This window comes from Carettochelys insculpta, chromosome 8 (genome assembly GCF_033958435.1).
Source record: "Carettochelys insculpta isolate YL-2023 chromosome 8, ASM3395843v1, whole genome shotgun sequence".
Lineage (NCBI taxonomy): Eukaryota > Metazoa > Chordata > Testudines > Carettochelyidae > Carettochelys > Carettochelys insculpta.
Genome location: NC_134144.1, coordinates 44,327,969 through 44,345,796, shown reverse-complemented (window position 1 = coordinate 44,345,796; position 17,828 = coordinate 44,327,969). Strand labels below are relative to the sequence as shown.

The window sequence follows — 17,828 nt, the reverse complement described above, 5'->3', positions numbered from 1 at the left end:
ACAACTGAAAGTCATATGCCAAATGGATAGATTCAGTTTTCCCCTATAAACCATAAACTTTCATCTTCATTTTACAAAATGAAATATGCAGTGTATGAAGATTTCAATGTCAAGAGCCTCGAATACCCATATCTTTCAGATTATGTATACTGTGACATTTGCTGGTTGTCCAAGGATACAGAAACTCAAAAAATCAACGTGTGTAACAGGTTTTGCTGACAGGAATAATATGCGAAAGTCAATATCTGCTCATGAGATGAGGAAACAACCAGGGCTGTCAAATGATTAAAATATTAATTGTAATTGTGAAATTAAAAATTAATTGCACTATTCAATATTTTTGAAGTTTTCCACATTTTCAAATGTATTGCTTTCAATTACAACACAGAATACACAATGTATAGTGCTTACTTCATTTTTATTACAAATCTTTGCACTGTAAGAAAAAAATCCTATTTTTCAATTCCCCCATTAGAAGTACTGTAGTGCAGCCTTTTATTCTGAAAGTTGTGGACTGATGCAAGTTTATGTTCATCACCTGAGTCAAACACCATCAGCAAAAGGTTGACTTTGTTTTTTTGGTTGCTTGTGTTCTGTATTTTAACATCAAAGTCTTACTGTTTTAAGAATGGTGAAAGCATACTCCACACCTCATCCCTCTTAGATTTTGAACTGCGCTTCAGATTTTTTTACCTTGGGTTCAGTGCTGTAGCTACTTTGAGAAATCTCACATGCCTTTGTGTTTTGTCAAATTTGCAGGAAAAGTATCCTTAAAACAAACAACCCATGCTGAGTCATAATCTGGGACTGTTACAATATTAAATAGATGTGAGTAAAACACATTGGGAGACATAACAATTCTTCCCCAAGGATTTCAGTCAAATTTCATTTGAAAAAATGCATGAATGAACACTATCACCGTGGAAGCATGTCCTCTAGAATGGTGGCCAAAGTATAAATGGCCATACAAATGTTTAGCATATCTGGCAAAAAAACAAAAACAAAACAAAACAAAAAAATCCCTAACAGTGCTGGCTACAAAAGTGCCATGTGAATGCTTGATCTTACTTTCTGGATACACTGTAAATAAGAAACCAGCACCAGGATCTCCCACCAATGTAAACAAACTTGTTTGTTTTAGCAATTGGCAGAATAAGAAGTAGAACTGAGTGGATTTGTAGGCGCTAATGTTTTACATTGTTTTGTTTATGACTGCAGTTATGTAGCCAAAAAATATAAATCCTACATTTGTAAGTCGCAGTTTCACAGTAAAGCCATTGCACTTTACTATTTGTATGTAAATTGCAAAATACTACATTTTTATCAATAGAATGCATATATTTGTAATGAAAATATAAAAGTGGGCACTGTACAGTTTGTATTCCTCATTGTAATATTGAAAATACAGAAAAACATGCAAAACTTCTAATATTTTCAATTGGTATCTACTACTTAGTAGTAGTGATTGTGATTTTTTCTTAACTACAATGCTTTTTAGTTAATCTAATGAGTTAACTGCAAATAATCAACAGCCCTAGAAACAACATATGCAGTCACATGTGGGAGCTCTACAATTTGTGAAGGATAATACAATATTTGCCCAACATAAGTGACTGCAAAAGAATCAAACGCTTGACTAAAATAAAAGAAACAGAGATAGACGTGTTAATCTATATACTATCAAAACAAAAAAGCAGTCCAGTAGCACTTTAAAGACTAACAAAATAATTTACTAGGTGGTGAGCTTTCGTGAGATAGACCCACTTCTTCAGACCATAGCCATACCAGAACAGACTCAATATTTAAGGCACAGAGAACCAAAAATAGTAATCAAGGTTGACAAATCAGAAAAATTGTAATCAAGGTGGGTATGGCTATGGTCTGAAGAAGTGGGTCTGTCCCACGAAAGCTCACCTAATAACTATTTATTAGATATTAGCCATGCTGATCAAATGGCCATTTTGCTTTCTTTGTTAATATTGATCATATTGAAGGAAATATGGCTATCAAAGAGCATTTTGTAAGCATTGTGACAGTAAAGGAGATACTGCATTGTTATGTGACCAATTAACTAATATTTTATTCTGTGAGTGTGAAATTAGACTTCCAACACATTTTCTACACATTGACATGATGAAGCCAGTGTTATGGCTGCAGCACATGGAAAATTTCAAGCAAAAAGTGAAAGAATACATTTCAGGCAAGGGAGACAAAATGTATGCACCATGGGTCTTTTGCACAACACATCAAATTAACCTTAACAGAGAGAAAGCCGTGCTAGTCTATATACTATCAAAACAAAAAAGCAGTATAGTAGCACTTTAAAGACGAACAAAATAATTTATTAGGTCATGCACTTTTGTGGGACAGACCCACTTCTTCAGATTAAATTAACCTTGTTTAGGTGCACGCTGCAGAAGCTGAGGCGAGCCAGACCTGAAGTGTCTCTTTGCAACTTTGTAGGAAATATATATATTATTCTTTATCTTCAAACTCTTGTTGAAGAGAGTTCAACTGAAATAAGAAGGGGAACCTGACACTGCACTTCAGACCCCTGAAGAAGTTGACAGGACTGATGAAGCAGATGACATTGAACAGGCTATGGAATAATACAGAACTTCTAGATGGGCAGCTTGAATGAAAACCAGTGAGATAATGATAGTAAATATTCAGACTATAATTGAATGCCTAGATCAGATGTGTCCAATAGGAATTCAAGTATCACCACACTTGTGGTTGTCATCTTTCCATATTCGCCATGTTCTCCCCCCACCCCGCACTCTAAATAAACACCCTCCCCAGAGCCAGACTCCCCCAGGAGCCAGGCACCCCCAGCTCCCCTGTTCTAAATCTATGCTGGCAATTCACCAGAGCTGCCAGAGCCCCTACTGGAGCTATCATGCGCTTCTCTCACCAAGCAGTGGACTGCATGCACAGAGCAGGCAGATGGCACTCCCTGCATGCAGATATCAGGAGGAGCCACATTTAAAGGCTCAAAGAGCCACATGCGGCTCGAGAGCCGTATTTGCCGTAATGTCATATTCTATTCGCCACAGGTGGTGAATGACCAATATATCGCACATCCCTGGCCTACACGATGAAAGCAGTTGACCACTGGGCTAGTGAGAGCATATATTTACCAAAAAGCAACCTGTCTGGATTGGATGTTCTACCTCAATCTGTCATGGTGGCATAAGAATTTAGTTATCACAGCTCCAGTACTTGGAATCTTTTTGTCAAAGAAAATTGACCTGTTCCAAATCCTCTGGACATTTGAGAGCAGAGTGAATGAGCTTAGGAAACTCAGATCTGAAGAAAAGTACGGGTGTGTCTAGACTGCAGGGAACCGTCAGCAAAAGATATGCCTATGAGGACAGGACAAGGAGCAATGGGCTTAAAGTGCAATAAGGGAGGTTTAGATTAGACATTATGAAAAACTTCCTAACTGTCAGGGTGGTTAAACACTGGAATAAGTTACCTAGGGTGGCTGTGGAATTTCCATCACTGGAGATATTTAAGAGCAGGTTGGTTAGACACCTATCTGGGATGATCTAGATGGTGTTTGGTCCTGCCAAGAGGGCAGGGAACTGGACTCCATGACCTCTTGAGGTCCCTTCCAGTTCTAGTGTTCTATTATTCTATGCAATTGAACATCTCCTGCCGACAGCTCTATCAGGAGAAGCTTTTCCAATATTTGGTCTGTCCACATGAGGCCAAATGCTGGGGAAAAAAAACAACAAGAAACAAAAAACCTCCGTCAAGGTATTTTTCTTCCTCATTGAATGAGGCATACAGGGATGTCGACAGAACACTCCCAAACAGCAGATCACTTCCAAGAGATCTGAAGTCTGGACGTGTACTCTGTCAACAAAACTTCAGTTTTGTTGACAGAAGCCTGCAATCTAGACATAGCCCTTGAGGAAGTTGTAAAAGAATCTCAGAAGAGGTAGAAAGCACTGGGCTATGAAAATTTACACTATCCAAGTCACATGAAGACGTGTATGCCATATGGATGACAAAACTGCACACAATTCTATGCGAGAAGCAAAAGATAATCACTGAAGAAATATCTTGAGATTTTAGACAATTTCCTACCCTATCCCCACAGTGCCCACCCCTCAGACCTCCCCACAGTCCCTTTTCTGCTGCCGCTAGTGGCCCCCCCACACACGTCCCCACAGCCCCTTCTCTCCTACCCCCACTGCCCCCACCTCTCACACACAGCCCCTTCCTTTCCTACGGCCGCTGTACCCTCGCCCCTCCCACAGCCCCTTCCTCTCCCGGCCCTCCACAGCCTACGCTACACAGCCGCTCCCTCACCCCACACCCACAGAACGGCTCCTTTCCGCCAGCGCCGCCCTCGCTTTCGCTTGCGTTAGGCAGGCGCGCCACAGCCCTAGCGGCCCGTGCCCTACCCTGCCGCCACAAAAGGGAGCGCCGTGCGCCTGCTCCCGCCTGGACTCGTCCCTCGCAGGGCCGCGAGGCTACACTTACCCACCCTGCTATGGCCAAGGAGGCGCCGGCCCGCCGGAGAAGCGGGCGCCTTCGGGCAGGTAAGTCGCCCGCGCGCAGCAGGGAATGAAGCGGCTCCGCGTGGTTGTGGTAGGGTTGGAGGGGACGGGAACACACGCACAGGCCTGAGTGTGTAATGTGCTGGGGGTGTGTGTGTGTGTGGCGATGCGATGCACCCGCTACCTACATGCCCGCCTTCTCGTGTATTGTGCTGCCCTTGTTGCCTGTGAGCGCGACCCTGCCCGACGTGCAGGGTCCGGCTGCACCAGTGCCAGAGACTCCAGCGCCCCCTGCCTCCCCGCCGCTTGCTCCTGCAGTTCTCCCCGCTCATAGGAGCCACGCGGTAGGATGTGGCCCCAGGAGGCCTCTGCGCGTGCGGTTCCCTCGGGGCTGCTGTTACCAGGGTGTAACCCAGTCAGTGGGCGCACCCGACACTCTTCCCCTCCCGGCGATGGTGGCACTCGGCCGTGATCCCCACTCGCTATTGCAAAGACCGCCACTTAGCTTCCCGCTCCGGCTTTCTACATGCACCCTGCGCTCGTCCGAGTTTGCTGGGCTCCTGTCGTGGGGATTCGCCCGGGGTGTCTGTTTTGAAACTCAAGCTATGGTGCGGACTTCCCAGGCTTGTAGCTGTTTTAAGAACTTGAGTCTTAAGGTTGGCTGCCAGGTCTCAAGCAGAGCTGGGAATAGACTCATTCGTTTGTTCACATAAGCTGAAGATCATTCATGTGGTACTACAACTGCTCCTTTCAAGCAGTTATGATTTGTCATAAGCATAGTTAGTATTTATTTGGTGCTTTAGGTAATATGAGTTGTGGGAACGCCCGTTAATCCCTAAGTGTAACACTCCTGATCCACAAACCTGTCAGCCAGCATTTTAATGGAGTGGGGCATTCTGTTAATGACTTAAAAGTTTGCTTCCAGGAGCTTTTGCAACAGTTTGGAAAGAGAGGCTGCTGAACTCGCTTTTATAGTCAAATATGACACATTAACGTGGTTTGAACCAGGATGGGAATTTTCTGGGACATTATAGGGGCTCTTTTGCATTCTTGGCTTAAGCTAATTCTTGACTCTTCTCCCGCCGCCCACTCCCTGATTTGCTCACCTTGATATTTTTTTTCTGACTTGTTAACCTTGATTCCTATTTTTGGTTCTCTGCTCCTTAAGTAGTCTGTTGTGGTCTGGCTATGGTCTGAAAAAGTGTGTCCGTCCCACGAAAGCTCACCTAATAAATTATTTTGTTCATCTTTAAAGTGCTACTTGACTGCTTTTTTGTGTTTTGATACTAATCCCTTAGTTTCACATTAGCTAATGATGTGAAGGCCAGCTGTACTCTGGAAAGGTTCATTCTGATTCCTACTCTGTTGCTATCCCATGTGTTCCACACACTAGAACTTTTGCAGCTGTTGGTGAAATATAAAGTCTGTGTTCAAAAACTTCACTGCTTCTAACTCCACTAAGATTTTTCCCTTCCTAATAAGCCAGTTAGTGCACATTAGATGCTAATAACTTACTGAACTCTAAAGCCTATTCTTTCTGAATGGCATATTTGTTTTAAGCCATGTACTTATTTGTACTTGAGCAGACTTTTTTTTAAATGCTCTGGTGCATTAGGGTTCCTCCATGTATTCCTTTAGCCTCTTCCCCCCGCCCCCCGCAATGCAGTAAACAGCTTTTTAGCATATGTATACCAAAGCATGTACATATATCAGGAGCCTCACATCTTACCATAAAAACTTTAATGAGTATTGCATATCCTGTTGTCACAATATGTGATTTACAAATGGCTTATTGTATATATCTAGAGATAGGTGCAAACCACATAATTTAGATCTAGGTTCAGAGCTGATTTTTTTGAGTAACTCCAGCAATTTTTATTTATCTAACATGGATGTAGGGCCTATTATCAAAAAGCACTAAAAATCAACGTCTGAGTGCTTGACTCACTATAGAAAGGCCATTACAGCATTTTGAAATTTGAATCCATTGTTCTTGGAAATTGAGGTACAAAATTAGACCATTTTGGTCCTAGGGTTCTGGCTGACGTCCTGCTCCAGTCAAAATTAAACTAAATGTCCCATATACCGAAAAGATTTCTGCTCTCTGAAGTCTGTGTGGAGCAAGTTGACACAGACTATAAACTATATTCTTAGTTGACAAAGGGCAACAAAAAAAAGTGAAATCTCTTAATGTGAAAACAATGGAAGTTCCTAGACCTTCAAATCTCCCCCCAGAAAGTTCACATTTGGACTAGAACCATCATAAAACTTCAGCTTCAAAGACAACTTGGAAAAATTTCAGATGCCTCCTCATCATAATTATGTCATTACTGCAGTAAGACCAAAGAAAAGACTCTGTACTGCATTTTCAGTACATGAAGTTAGGTTTTCACAAAAACAAAATAGCTGTGAGGTAATTACAGAAAATAAACCAAATGATCAACAGCCATATACCTGACAGTGGGACTGTGAGTGCTGTCAATGCCAATTAACATTAATGGGTTTTGCGGGAACCCTATACATTACAGAATCCTGCCCCTAAACTTCAGTTTCTTTTTATTAATAGCTTATTGGCTTTTTTTAACTGGAGAATTTTTTTCAGAGCCACAAAGGGTGTCACGTGTACAAATAGTTTTGGTGGGACCTGGGCATCTAATTGATTTGAAAATCTCCTCCATTAATAACTTGTCCATTATGAAGCTAAAGCATATCTACAATGTAAACTTCAACTATTGTTGAAGTTACAATAATAAGTCAATTGTTCCTCCACACTGTAAAATAATTACTTATATTTTCCCGTCTTTATATTGCATACATTACTTGTTTTAACCCTTAATCCTGTAAGGGAAGGTGGCCAATGGTGACTTGTACATAGCTCTTAAATATGCAAATGTAATGGAAAATAGATGCATTTTGTAGCATATTAATTTCTGCAATAATCACAGAGTTGGTCTTGGTGAACATAATACTGCTTGCTTGATGGAGTTCTGCAACATGATTGGAGTACTTTTTTTTATAAAAACAATCAGTCATTTTCCCTTCCTGCTTGTGCCATTCTCTCAAAGTAGATCTGAAGGAAATGCTTGTCTTAGCCTTTCAAAAGACTTCAGAATAGGAACTGACCATAAGATGAAACTACTAGATTAAATGAACCAAAAATCTATATTCAGCTTGTTCTTATTTACTTTGACAGTTATGAAATGTACAAATATTCTTGTGCACAGAAGAGGGTATTTGCTTTGACAGTTATCTGAAATATCTTTACATGCTCCTTTTAAAAAGTTGAATTTGTCTGACATTGCTCAACACTCAAATTGTTATTGTTAGGTCGTCTGTGGCTTAATTAGTACTAATTGGCTTTTGTGATTGGCAGGCATTTTAATAAATTGTAATTAAAATGAGAGAACACTACATGTGCATGATAAATATATTGATTCCTGACTACATTGTAACTTGTATTATGCATACAGTTTTATTCTATGGTATCTAGTGTAAATCATGTAAGCAGTATTCCTGCTATTCGTCATATGGGGCGTTGAAAAATGCTGAGGAAGGACTCAACTTTAAAAAATAAAATCCTATAAACAATTGCACCTAAAATCTCCTGGAAGGAATGCATAAGGGCAGCCAAATTTTATAAGCAGTGAAGTTTCTATTCTGAATGACTCTTTTTTTTAAAAAAAAAATTAGCAATAACTTAAATGTTCTTTGGCTATCCTGAAATTTAAAGGTGGTCTTAGCTGGTTCTCTGGGGCTCATTTTGGTTTTCAACATCCATCCACACTGGAAAAGAGGCATAACAGAAAGCTCAGACTAACTTTCATGAGTATTAATCTTTGCCTTATTGCCTGTTTTCCTCAGTACATGTTTTGTTTTTATGGGAAAAAACTGCACAACAATTAACCTTGTGATGAACAGTTCTGTAGCTGTTTAATCCATTCACACAGTGTAAATTGTCTTTTAACAGTCAAAGCTGGAAGTAGGAGAATTTCCAAAAAGCAGGACAATGGAGCTGTTGAGAAGAATCCCAAGAACCCTGGGAAGGAGAACACAAGGTATTTCATCTGTAGCTTGTGCCCTGATATTTAAGGGTAAATTAACAGCAAGTTGATTAGCTTTTTCATAAAGAATAAAGATCCACAGTTTTAGAGTACGTGTACAAATAAGGCAGATTTGAAGACAAATTGAAAAGAAAGCGAAGTAGATTATATCCACTTGTGCTTCATTATATTCTTTTAAAAATCTGTTTTTAAATTGTTAGAAGGCTGAAGAAAATGACTTAATGGGAGATGTAAAAACTTCAATCTCTTTAGCTTAACAAAAAGAGGAAAGAGGTGAGTTGATCATGATGCACAAAGTAACTTCACAGGGAGAAAACTTCAAATACTAAATAGTTTTTAATCTAGAGAAGAAAGGCATAACAAGAACAATTAGCTAGAAGCTGAAGCGAGACAAATTTGAGTTAGGAAAAAAGGCACAATTATTTTTGACTGGAAAGGTGGTCACTGGAATAATTAAGAGAAATGCTGGATTCCTTGTCTCTTGATTTCTTCAGATTAACTAGATGCCTTTCTGGAAGCTACACTCTTCTACACAAATGAATCTTTAGTCAAACATAAGTTATTGAACTCAATACAGGCATTACTGGAATGAAGTCTGTTGCTTGTGACAAAAGATGCCAGACTAGATGATCTAATGGTCCCTTCTGCCTTTAGAATCTAATGCTGTAATTTGTTTTCAGATATTAGAAATTCTGATCTTAGTTCTCCGTCCCTGAAACTCAGTGGGTATGGTGGGAGGGGGAGTGCTAAGGTAACTTTTAGCAAGCCGTTAACCCTGGACTGTTCCAGGGACTGGAGTGCCCCCCCTCCCATTGTACCTTAGTCAACCCTGGAGGCTTATCTGTTACAGCAGCTTCCTGAAGCTGCTGTATGGGCTACAAAGCTGTAAGTTGTGGCTCTGTCCCCAGAATCTCTTCCACCTATAGCCCTGTTCCTAAGTTACCTTGTATGCCCTAGTCCAGTAGAAGGTTCTTGGAAAGAAGCCTTGCAAATGTCCTCTCCTGTGAGAGGAGGAGCAGGAGAAGAATTCTCCACATCTGGAACTGATGGCCGTAGCCTCCCTAGTCCAAGCTCACTCAAACCCCTGGGTCCAAGCTCCAACCATTAGCCCTGAGTGCTGCCATGCAGCAGCATCCAAAATTGCTATTTTTAGCTAGCTCAAAATGAGCTAGTGCAAGAGCTGTATCTCACCTTCAAGCTACTGTGTGAACGCTCCCTAAATCTCCACATAGATAAGCCCAGAATGACTTGTCAAAGGTCACATAGGAAGTCTGTGTGTGACCTGGTAGTTTAACCCAAGTTTTTGTCCCTAAATCTGATTGGTTGTTTAAATTCTGATTTGCTGGAAATCCTCTAAATTATACATGAGGCGGGGGGGGTGAAGGCTGCTGTTAATAGTGAAACAAATTATCACTAACTATTTTGACAGACCAACAAAAATCGGCACTGCTTCCCTTGTTGGCTCTGAAGACATTGAACTATAACATGATTCCTGGAACTAAGCTGAGATGATAGCATTGATTCTGGCACACAGTACTAGTAGACAACAATGAGCTAATTCTAAAATCCATTAGAAACTGGAAAGAAATGATTGAAGCATGCAGGAGACAGTGAACTTCATTTTCAAGATGTAATTATGTAAAAGCTACAAATGACAAGTGTTTTATAATTTAAAAAAAAACTTTTGAGTCAATAGCTGTTCCACAGTGAATGCATTTTAGGTTGGTCTGGAAAGCTTACGTGCCATAATAAATGGAGCAGGTGGTGACTGGTAAGGAAGGACATGGGGGAGAGTGGCCATTGGCCATGTGACTGCCCCCCTGTGACTCCTGCCTGTACCACCTAGTGTAGGGTCTGGACAATGCCCCCTTTCTCCCAGGTCCTGTCCCTAACCCTGCCCCTTTCCACCCCTTCTGCTTTGTCTTTCTTAGCTTTTCCCTTTGCCTAGTGGCCCAGTCCATGAGACTAACAAGTGCCCAGTGCACCCACCTGCAGAGGCGAGGGGAAGCAGACCACTGCCCTAGCTCACCCTGCTCCCCTAGTTCTCGACCCAGGGCTCTGCTTCTGGCTAGTAAGTGGGAATGAGGTAGTCCTGCCCCTCCCCGGAGTGATGCAGCTTGGGAAGGGGAGCCATATTGTTCCACTTCCCCGCCCTCTGCCCATGGCTGCAAGGATTAGGGGGGTGACCCCTGCTACAGATATCAGCCTCCTCCTACCCCTCACTAATCTCCAGGCTACACAGAGACTCTGGCCCCTTGCTCTTCCAACTCATGGTGTTTAGGAGGGTAACATGCCCCCGAGTCAGCTGATCTGGGCTAGCCATGGATATGCCTTATATCAGGGTGGGGAACATTTTGGAGGGGAGGGGCCACTGATCTACAGAAATATCAGTTGGGAGCTGTGTGCAGCACCCCCCCTTACAGATCTGGTGCCCAGTTGTGAGGCTCCTCTAAGCTCTGCAGTGGGGCCAAAAATGAAGGGTTCATGCATTGGAGGGGGCTGCTGGGAGTGGGTTTTGGTGGGGATGTAGGGTCTGGGCAGGTGGTGGAGTGTAGGAATGAGCTAGGGTGGGTGCAGGGTCTGGAAGAGATGGGAGGGAAGGGGCACAGGTGCCTATCTGATGCAGCTCAGGAAGGTGGGAGGAATGCACGTGCTGCAGGGAGGGCAGCCACCAGCAACATCCCTACCTCTCCCATTGGCCAATGGGAGCAATGGAGGTGGTGCCAGCACAGAATGCTTTCCTATAGAACACAGAGCCACTACTCCTGCCAGGCAGAGTCAGTGGGCTGGATCTGGCCACTACTTGCCTGGATTGTGACTGAGGCTTGGGGCTGCCCCGCCCTACATTCCTGCAGTGTTGCAAGTTGGCCTGGGTTGGCCCTCCAGCTATTGGTGCCATTGAAGGGAAGTGATTTTTAAACTTTTTTCCAGTACTATAAAGCTAAATAATAGCTTAATCACAATGGCTATGTTGTCTTTATGCTTTTTATTTTCAAGGTTTCTTTTAAGTAACTTGGGGAGACAAAAATCCTGAATATTTTTTTTGCTTTGCAGCCCGGTTGTTGGGGTTACAAAAATACAAAATGTACATGTCTTACTAGCTGATGCACTGGAGAAAGTAAGTATATGTTGCAGAATAAGGCATACTTGTGTGTCAGCGTCTAATTATAAGACTGTGTTAAAACATAAACATTGATTTAACTCAACTGCTGTAATCTGATGTATGTGGGACTGTGTCCTGGAGTCAACTGTCTACTTAAATTTTAAACTACAAATCAGTTACTGAGATGCTTCCTTTTTTCTAAGGAGACTGAGGTTTCCAAAATGTTAATTTACCAAGATGTAATATTGAACTTCATTTTGTGCTCCAATGTGACTATTAATAAACACTAACACCTGTGGATCTTTAGTATAACAAGATTATATACAGAGTCTGAGGTGTTGCTTTGTATCTTCACAAATAAGTCTTGTAGCACCTTAAACTAACAAGTTTTATTAGGTCATGAGCTTTTGTGGATAAAGCCCTCAGTTGAAAGTAGAAGTGGGTTTTATCTGTGAAAGCTCATGATTTAATAAACTTGTTAATCTCTAAGATGCTACAAGATTAAGATACTATGTAGTTCTGAGGTTTTTAAAAAGGCCACATAAACGTCAGATTTATTTAAAAACCTGGGAAAAATAATGGAGTATGACACCAAGTCAGTGACTGAGCTGGGAATAAAACCCAGATCTTCCAGATTCTAGTCCTGTGCTTTGACCACAAGATCAATTTATGTCTAAGTGGGCTACCTGTATGAATAAGGAGATTACTTCTGTGAAACAGCTGAGAGAAGGTGACAACATTGCAAGGACAGATGTACATCAGCCTGACAAGCTGTGAACAAAACCACAGCAAAATAGACATTAGGAGTGCAAGACTGAACACAATAGCCACAGGTGATCCTCTTGGGCATCACAGGGTAGCATGCACCAGAAGTAGCCACATCTGTCTATCAGCCCATGCTATTGTCATGGGTGAGGATTAATGTGAGACTCAAGATTCCCATTGCTGTTTCCTCTTTTGTGCCTTTAAAGATACTCTCGTGGTACTGCAGTTCTGAGAGTGGTGTAAATGAATCTTCTTCCCCATCAGTTTTGCTTGGAATTCATAGCATAATCCCATTCATTTAAGGGTTGGCCATTGTAGGACCCCTCATGCAGTTTACTCATTCGAAAGAACTTGTTTTACAAATTGCTTCTTAACTTGCACTCCTGGTACCTCTGACTTTAGAGATGCTGCCTGTATTACACAAACACATAATGTCATTCAAGTCCTAAGTCTGAGACAGTTCTGTTCTTAGTTTTGCCCAGTGTTTACTGAAGCCTCAGTTAAATACAACATTTTAGATACTGAAAATCCATTGGATCAAATCCTTAGAATGTGACTGAAGCTCAGCAGAGTCACACCAGTGATTTAAATTAGCTCAGATTTTGTTTTTCCCCCTATATTTAGGACTGGTGGGTGAGGAGAAAAATGGAGAGAGTCAAGTGTCCTACATCTCCTAACTCCTGTTTTTAATTTAGCATTCCTTCCACACTCTCTGACCTCCCAAATTCTTCAGATGTGAAGTTTTCTCAGGGATTGGGAAGAGGTTCTCAGATATCACAATGGACTACTGTTTTAACAACTGGAACTTGAAAAGACAGAGTGACTTTAGCAACAGCTGGAATGCTGCTTGGCTTAGCTTGGCACTTCTTATAGTAGCTTTAGTGTCTCGCTCTATTTTTAGGGTGACTCTTATTTGCAAGATAACCAGCCTGAAGTAACTTTGACTCTGGTATGTATGTGGTGTAGATAATGACAGCCAGCTGGGAGTCTGTCATTGCTACAGGTTGAAACTCTAGTCCAGCACCCTGAGGACCTGATGGGTGCGGAATGAGAGAATTTGCTGGACCTCAGGAGATCAGTGTCTAGCAGCATTACCAATACTTCCATTGCTTCTGGGCAGATGTTTAGGGGTAAATTACAGCACAGAACACTGAGCCATGACTGGTGGCTGTAAATTCATGGTACCACAGGAAACTTGGCCAAACCCATAATGGTTATCCAGTTTACTAAAGTCATGCCAGGTTAGGGATGTTGCTGGACAAGAGAGCACTGGATTAAAGAGGCTTGACCTGTAGTCAGACATCTGGAGCTGCCAAGTCTCAGGTATATACTATTCCTTTAATGCTAGGCACTTAAGATTGGTCTGCTAAAATATGCATGCTTTAAAGCAAATTTTTCCTCATGATGAAATTCAGGAGAGGAATAGCTAAAAATGCATTTTCTGTTTTTAATCTTTCAGATTGGACATAAATTTCCTGAAGCAACACGAGTGGCTCATCAAAAGCCACGACCAGCCCTGAAGAAGATTTTGTGGCCCAGAAGAACTTACATTATCCAACAACCTCGGAAATATTAAAATATACAGCAAATAGCCATGTCTACTCTAACTGCAATCATCCCTTAAATGCTCAGAAGGACCAAAACCTAGGGAAATAGTTTACTGTCTGATCTATATTATATTTTTCTTCTATTTCTGACAATAAAAAAAACTTGTTACATGGCTTCATTCACCTGACTTTATAGAATAGTCCTATCTTCAGTGTATCATATCACAGAAGAATTTTTAAATCTAGTCTTCCCCACACCCATTGACAAAGGATTATTTCTGGCAACAAGTCCTGTGTAAGCTTGGGCTGCTCCAGGAGTAGACTCAGCCTAAAGCCACACTACTGCAGAAGATTGACCCTCTCAGGGTTCATCTTGCATGGTTTTGTTTCTCGAGTGTGAAATGGTGCTTTCCAGGGTCAACCTTGTCCCTGGAACTCCTTGCAAGCAGTAACTATTAAGGAAGACTGAGAGGAGAGAGACTCCTGTCTACCTCCTTCCTGGTAAACAGCCATTTCTAATCAACCACTGAAGTCCATTTTAGCTACTCAGTTCGCATAATTAAAAATGCATATCAGCGGTCGACTATGTCTATACTAGACATAAGGGGAACTATCTGAAGCCAGGACAGGGTAGTGAAGAAGTGATTTGCCCTGGATGTAGGTTTACATGGTACAAATTACTTCTCCAGCACAGGTCTTCCCACTTCAGACCCACCTGGAAGGGAGGAGGAAGTAGTAGTCCTCGTGAGGCTAATTTTCTTTCCTGTATCCTCAATACTGCCCCCCCCACAATAGATATAGCTAGAAAAGGAGAAATGAGCATCTTTATCTCCTTACCTGTATGCATGTGTGTATCTTGGGCCAAATATAGCCCAATGTTCTTAGGTATCTGGTTTGTTTCTGTAAAAAGCATTTCCATAATAGTCATAAGGATGAGATCTGCAGGAACATGGCTTTAATGGTGTTTTAATTGATGTGGTAAGTTGTCTTTGGAAATAGTTTTAATCAAAGCAGTTATGCCACCAGTCACCTAGTTTACAACTTACATTGGTGAGATACAAGTTTTTGAGCTTGTACAGGTGACCTGAAAAAGGTCTATATGTAAACTTGAAAGCTTGTCTCAGTGACAGAAGTTGGTCCAATAAAAGACCTCATCCACCTTATCTGCCCAATATCTTGGGACCAAAAGGGTGCCAATGCTAGTTAGCAACAAGATGTTTTCCCATCGTTGCAAGATTGATACATTTTTCTGCTTGTGCTAGAAATGATGGGAGACACTGTGTAGAATGGTGACTGGTAGAACCAGTGGTCTAAACTTTTTCAAGAAAATGGTTGTGTAGATACTGACAGGACGTAACTTTGTTCATCTCAGATTGCTTTAAGTGATGTAACTACTTGACCTCCAGAATATATACTGTAGATGGCAAAGGCAGTGAGTGACACCTTTTTATGTAGGTTTTCTTACACTTTTCTTTTTTTTTTTTTTTTTTTTTTACAAGATGCTATTTTTGTTGGTTTATAACTGACTTCAACCATTTAAGTATAAATTTTCTGTCTTAGGTGTAGCCTTAGGTTAAGTATATGTACTTCTATTTTCAACAAATATTCAACTTAAAACAAAAAAATATTAGGAAGAAGTTTCTTTGTTACAAGAGCAAACGTTTATGGATGTTTCATTAAGAAAACTCTAGCAAGGACTTTAGAATATAGCTAAGCAGAAGCTGGTCTGGTGTCCCCTTGAAAGTTGCCAGGCTGGCAATCAGCAATAGTTGTAACTAGCTTGCACTCCCCTTTCTATGATTAGTTAGGGAAACAACCCAGATAGAAGTTGGCCTCAAGGGTTTGGCAGACAGCAGCTTCATAGCTCTCAGTGGGCTCTCTGCTCTACATAAACCTATAGGGCATCCCAGGAAGTGTCCAAGCTGTAAGGAAAAGCAATGAGGGTGACCACCCAGGGTGCTATGATCTTGGGGCAGGGGGTCTCAGTGCATAGGGAGTCCCTGTTGGGGAAGGGGGTTGAGAAGGGGTTCAGTCCCAATAGGACCTGAGCATGTGTATGTGTTTGTACTAGAGCGTTTAAGTGTCTTTTAGTAAAGCCTACATACAAGGAGTGGGGCAGTGGCAATGCTTGATTTGGTCCAGGGCTAAGTCCTGGCACTTCTAGGCTTGATGATTCTCTACCTCAGTGCTTCTAGGCTCCTAGCCAGCAGCTTTTTTTCTCTTCTGGCCACCCAGCTCTGAAGGCTGTGCTACTGCTGGCAGCAGCACAGAAGTCAGTATGGCAATACCATACTATGCCATGGTTGCATCTGTGTGCTGTGGCTGGTAACAGCGCTGCGTGCCTGACTAACAGCTGCCATTCTCCAGCCATTCAGCAAGTGCTTAATTTGCGATGGGACTTCTTTCAGACAAAATACAATGTAGCGTGTGTGCTTATCTTTTAGTGCCTGTTCCTCCACGTATAAGATAAGGGACCTGTTACAACTGCTAGCTGATCTCTCCTTCAGTTGAATTGGCAGTGCTCTGCATTTTGGGAACTAAATTGGGATTCTAATTCCAGTTTTCTTATGTAATTGTATCTTGTAACATAACCCTCAAAATTAACAGATAAGCAGGCAGATATGATTTGATAGCCCAAATATATATGTTCTCCCTAGTTGTCACTCCTTGGGGTCCGTTGTTGCTGTTGTTTTCCTTTTGCAGATCGTGGACTACCTTCTCTGTCTTTTTTTTGGATACTTGCAGGATAGGTCCTGGTCTAGCAGACTCCCTACTGGCCATTTTTGTGTTGCCATATGTGCAAGGAGGTGTATGAAGCCTGTGTGGGGCCTGAAGGGGTTAACCTGGCTGAGGAAGCCCTGCTTCCGCAGCTCTGCTTGGCATGTTCCTGCTGGAGGCTGGCTATAAAGGCCTGCTGAGCAGGGCTGATTGCTGTAGGGGAGGGAACCCCCGCAGCAGTCCTAGGGGAAAAAGCACCAATCTATGGTGAGCAGCCTGTGAGAGGGCTGGGTGTGGGAAGACCTAGACCAGTGTGAAGGGTTGGAGAGGACTACCCCAAGAGACTGGTAGGAAGCATTCCAGGGCAGGGAATTACAAACCCTCACCATCTGCCCCCAGGTGCTTGTTTCAGCGCTGAAAGCCCTGAGCTGGGATCTGGAAGAGTGAGGGCCTGGGTTCCCATACCTTTCTCCTCACCAACCCCATACAAGTATCTATGCCTGTTGTCTGGTTGCTGGCCTCCATGCTGCACTGTACTGACACAGGAGGAAATGTAGTGATTCTTGGCTGCTGGGCTGTACTATTTTGACCACCAGGGAGGTATACTGACTTTCTGAGCAGTAGGCCACAGTGCTCGTGTGTGTGTGTGTGTGTGTGTGCATATGTTGAACTCTAGCTGTTAGGCTGCAGTGCTCTGAGAGAAGGGAGTTGAATATGGCACAAGAGGTTGCAGAGGACCTGATGCTGCCCTCAGAAGGGGTGGGTAAAGTGTCCCACAACACCATGATACATAGGTTTTTTTCCTGATATAGGATGTGTATGGTGGGATCTTCACATACTCCTGAAGGTCTGTCAATCTTGCCCCTTCTACATCTGTCTTTCCAGGGCCTCAAGCTTTCTGGATGGAGAGGGAGCTGCTAAGTCTGTGTTCTGTAGAAGACTTTATTATACTAGGCAGGTACTTTGTATCCCATTTTCAGTCATGTAGCTGCAGAGACAAAGAAATAGTCTTCCTTTTCATCAATGGTTCAGTTCCTCTTATGCAATGCGCATATGCTGAGATGGAGGGATTCAGCTTTCTGACAGCTGTTCATTGTTAACTGATTCTATAGCTCACTGGCAT

At 42.2% G+C, this 17,828-nt stretch overlaps 1 protein-coding gene across 1 annotated transcript; it reads left to right on the top strand.

Moving 5' to 3' along the window:
- The first annotated feature begins 4,336 nt into the window (after positions 1-4,336).
- On the top strand, positions 4,337-14,119 carry DAPL1 (death associated protein like 1). Its single transcript, XM_075002037.1, has 4 exons — positions 4,337-4,553; positions 8,479-8,566; positions 11,627-11,690; positions 13,900-14,119. The coding sequence occupies exons 1-4, from the start codon at positions 4,505-4,507 to the stop codon at positions 14,014-14,016; spliced, it is 318 nt and encodes a 105-aa protein (XP_074858138.1). The 5' UTR covers positions 4,337-4,504; the 3' UTR covers positions 14,017-14,119.
- Positions 14,120-17,828: the final 3,709 nt, after the last annotated feature.

Bases quoted from the DNA above. Each gene is read 5' to 3' on its own strand.
- DAPL1 (XM_075002037.1), top strand. From the start codon at position 4,505: ATGGCCAAGGAGGCGCCGGCCCGCCGGAGAAGCGGGCGCCTTCGGGCA. The intron at 4,554-8,478 runs GTAAGTCGCCCG...GTCTTTTAACAG, and splicing joins AAGCGGGCGCCTTCGGGCAG to TCAAAGCTGGAAGTAGGAGA. The intron at 8,567-11,626 runs GTATTTCATCTG...TTTGCTTTGCAG, and splicing joins CCTGGGAAGGAGAACACAAG to CCCGGTTGTTGGGGTTACAA.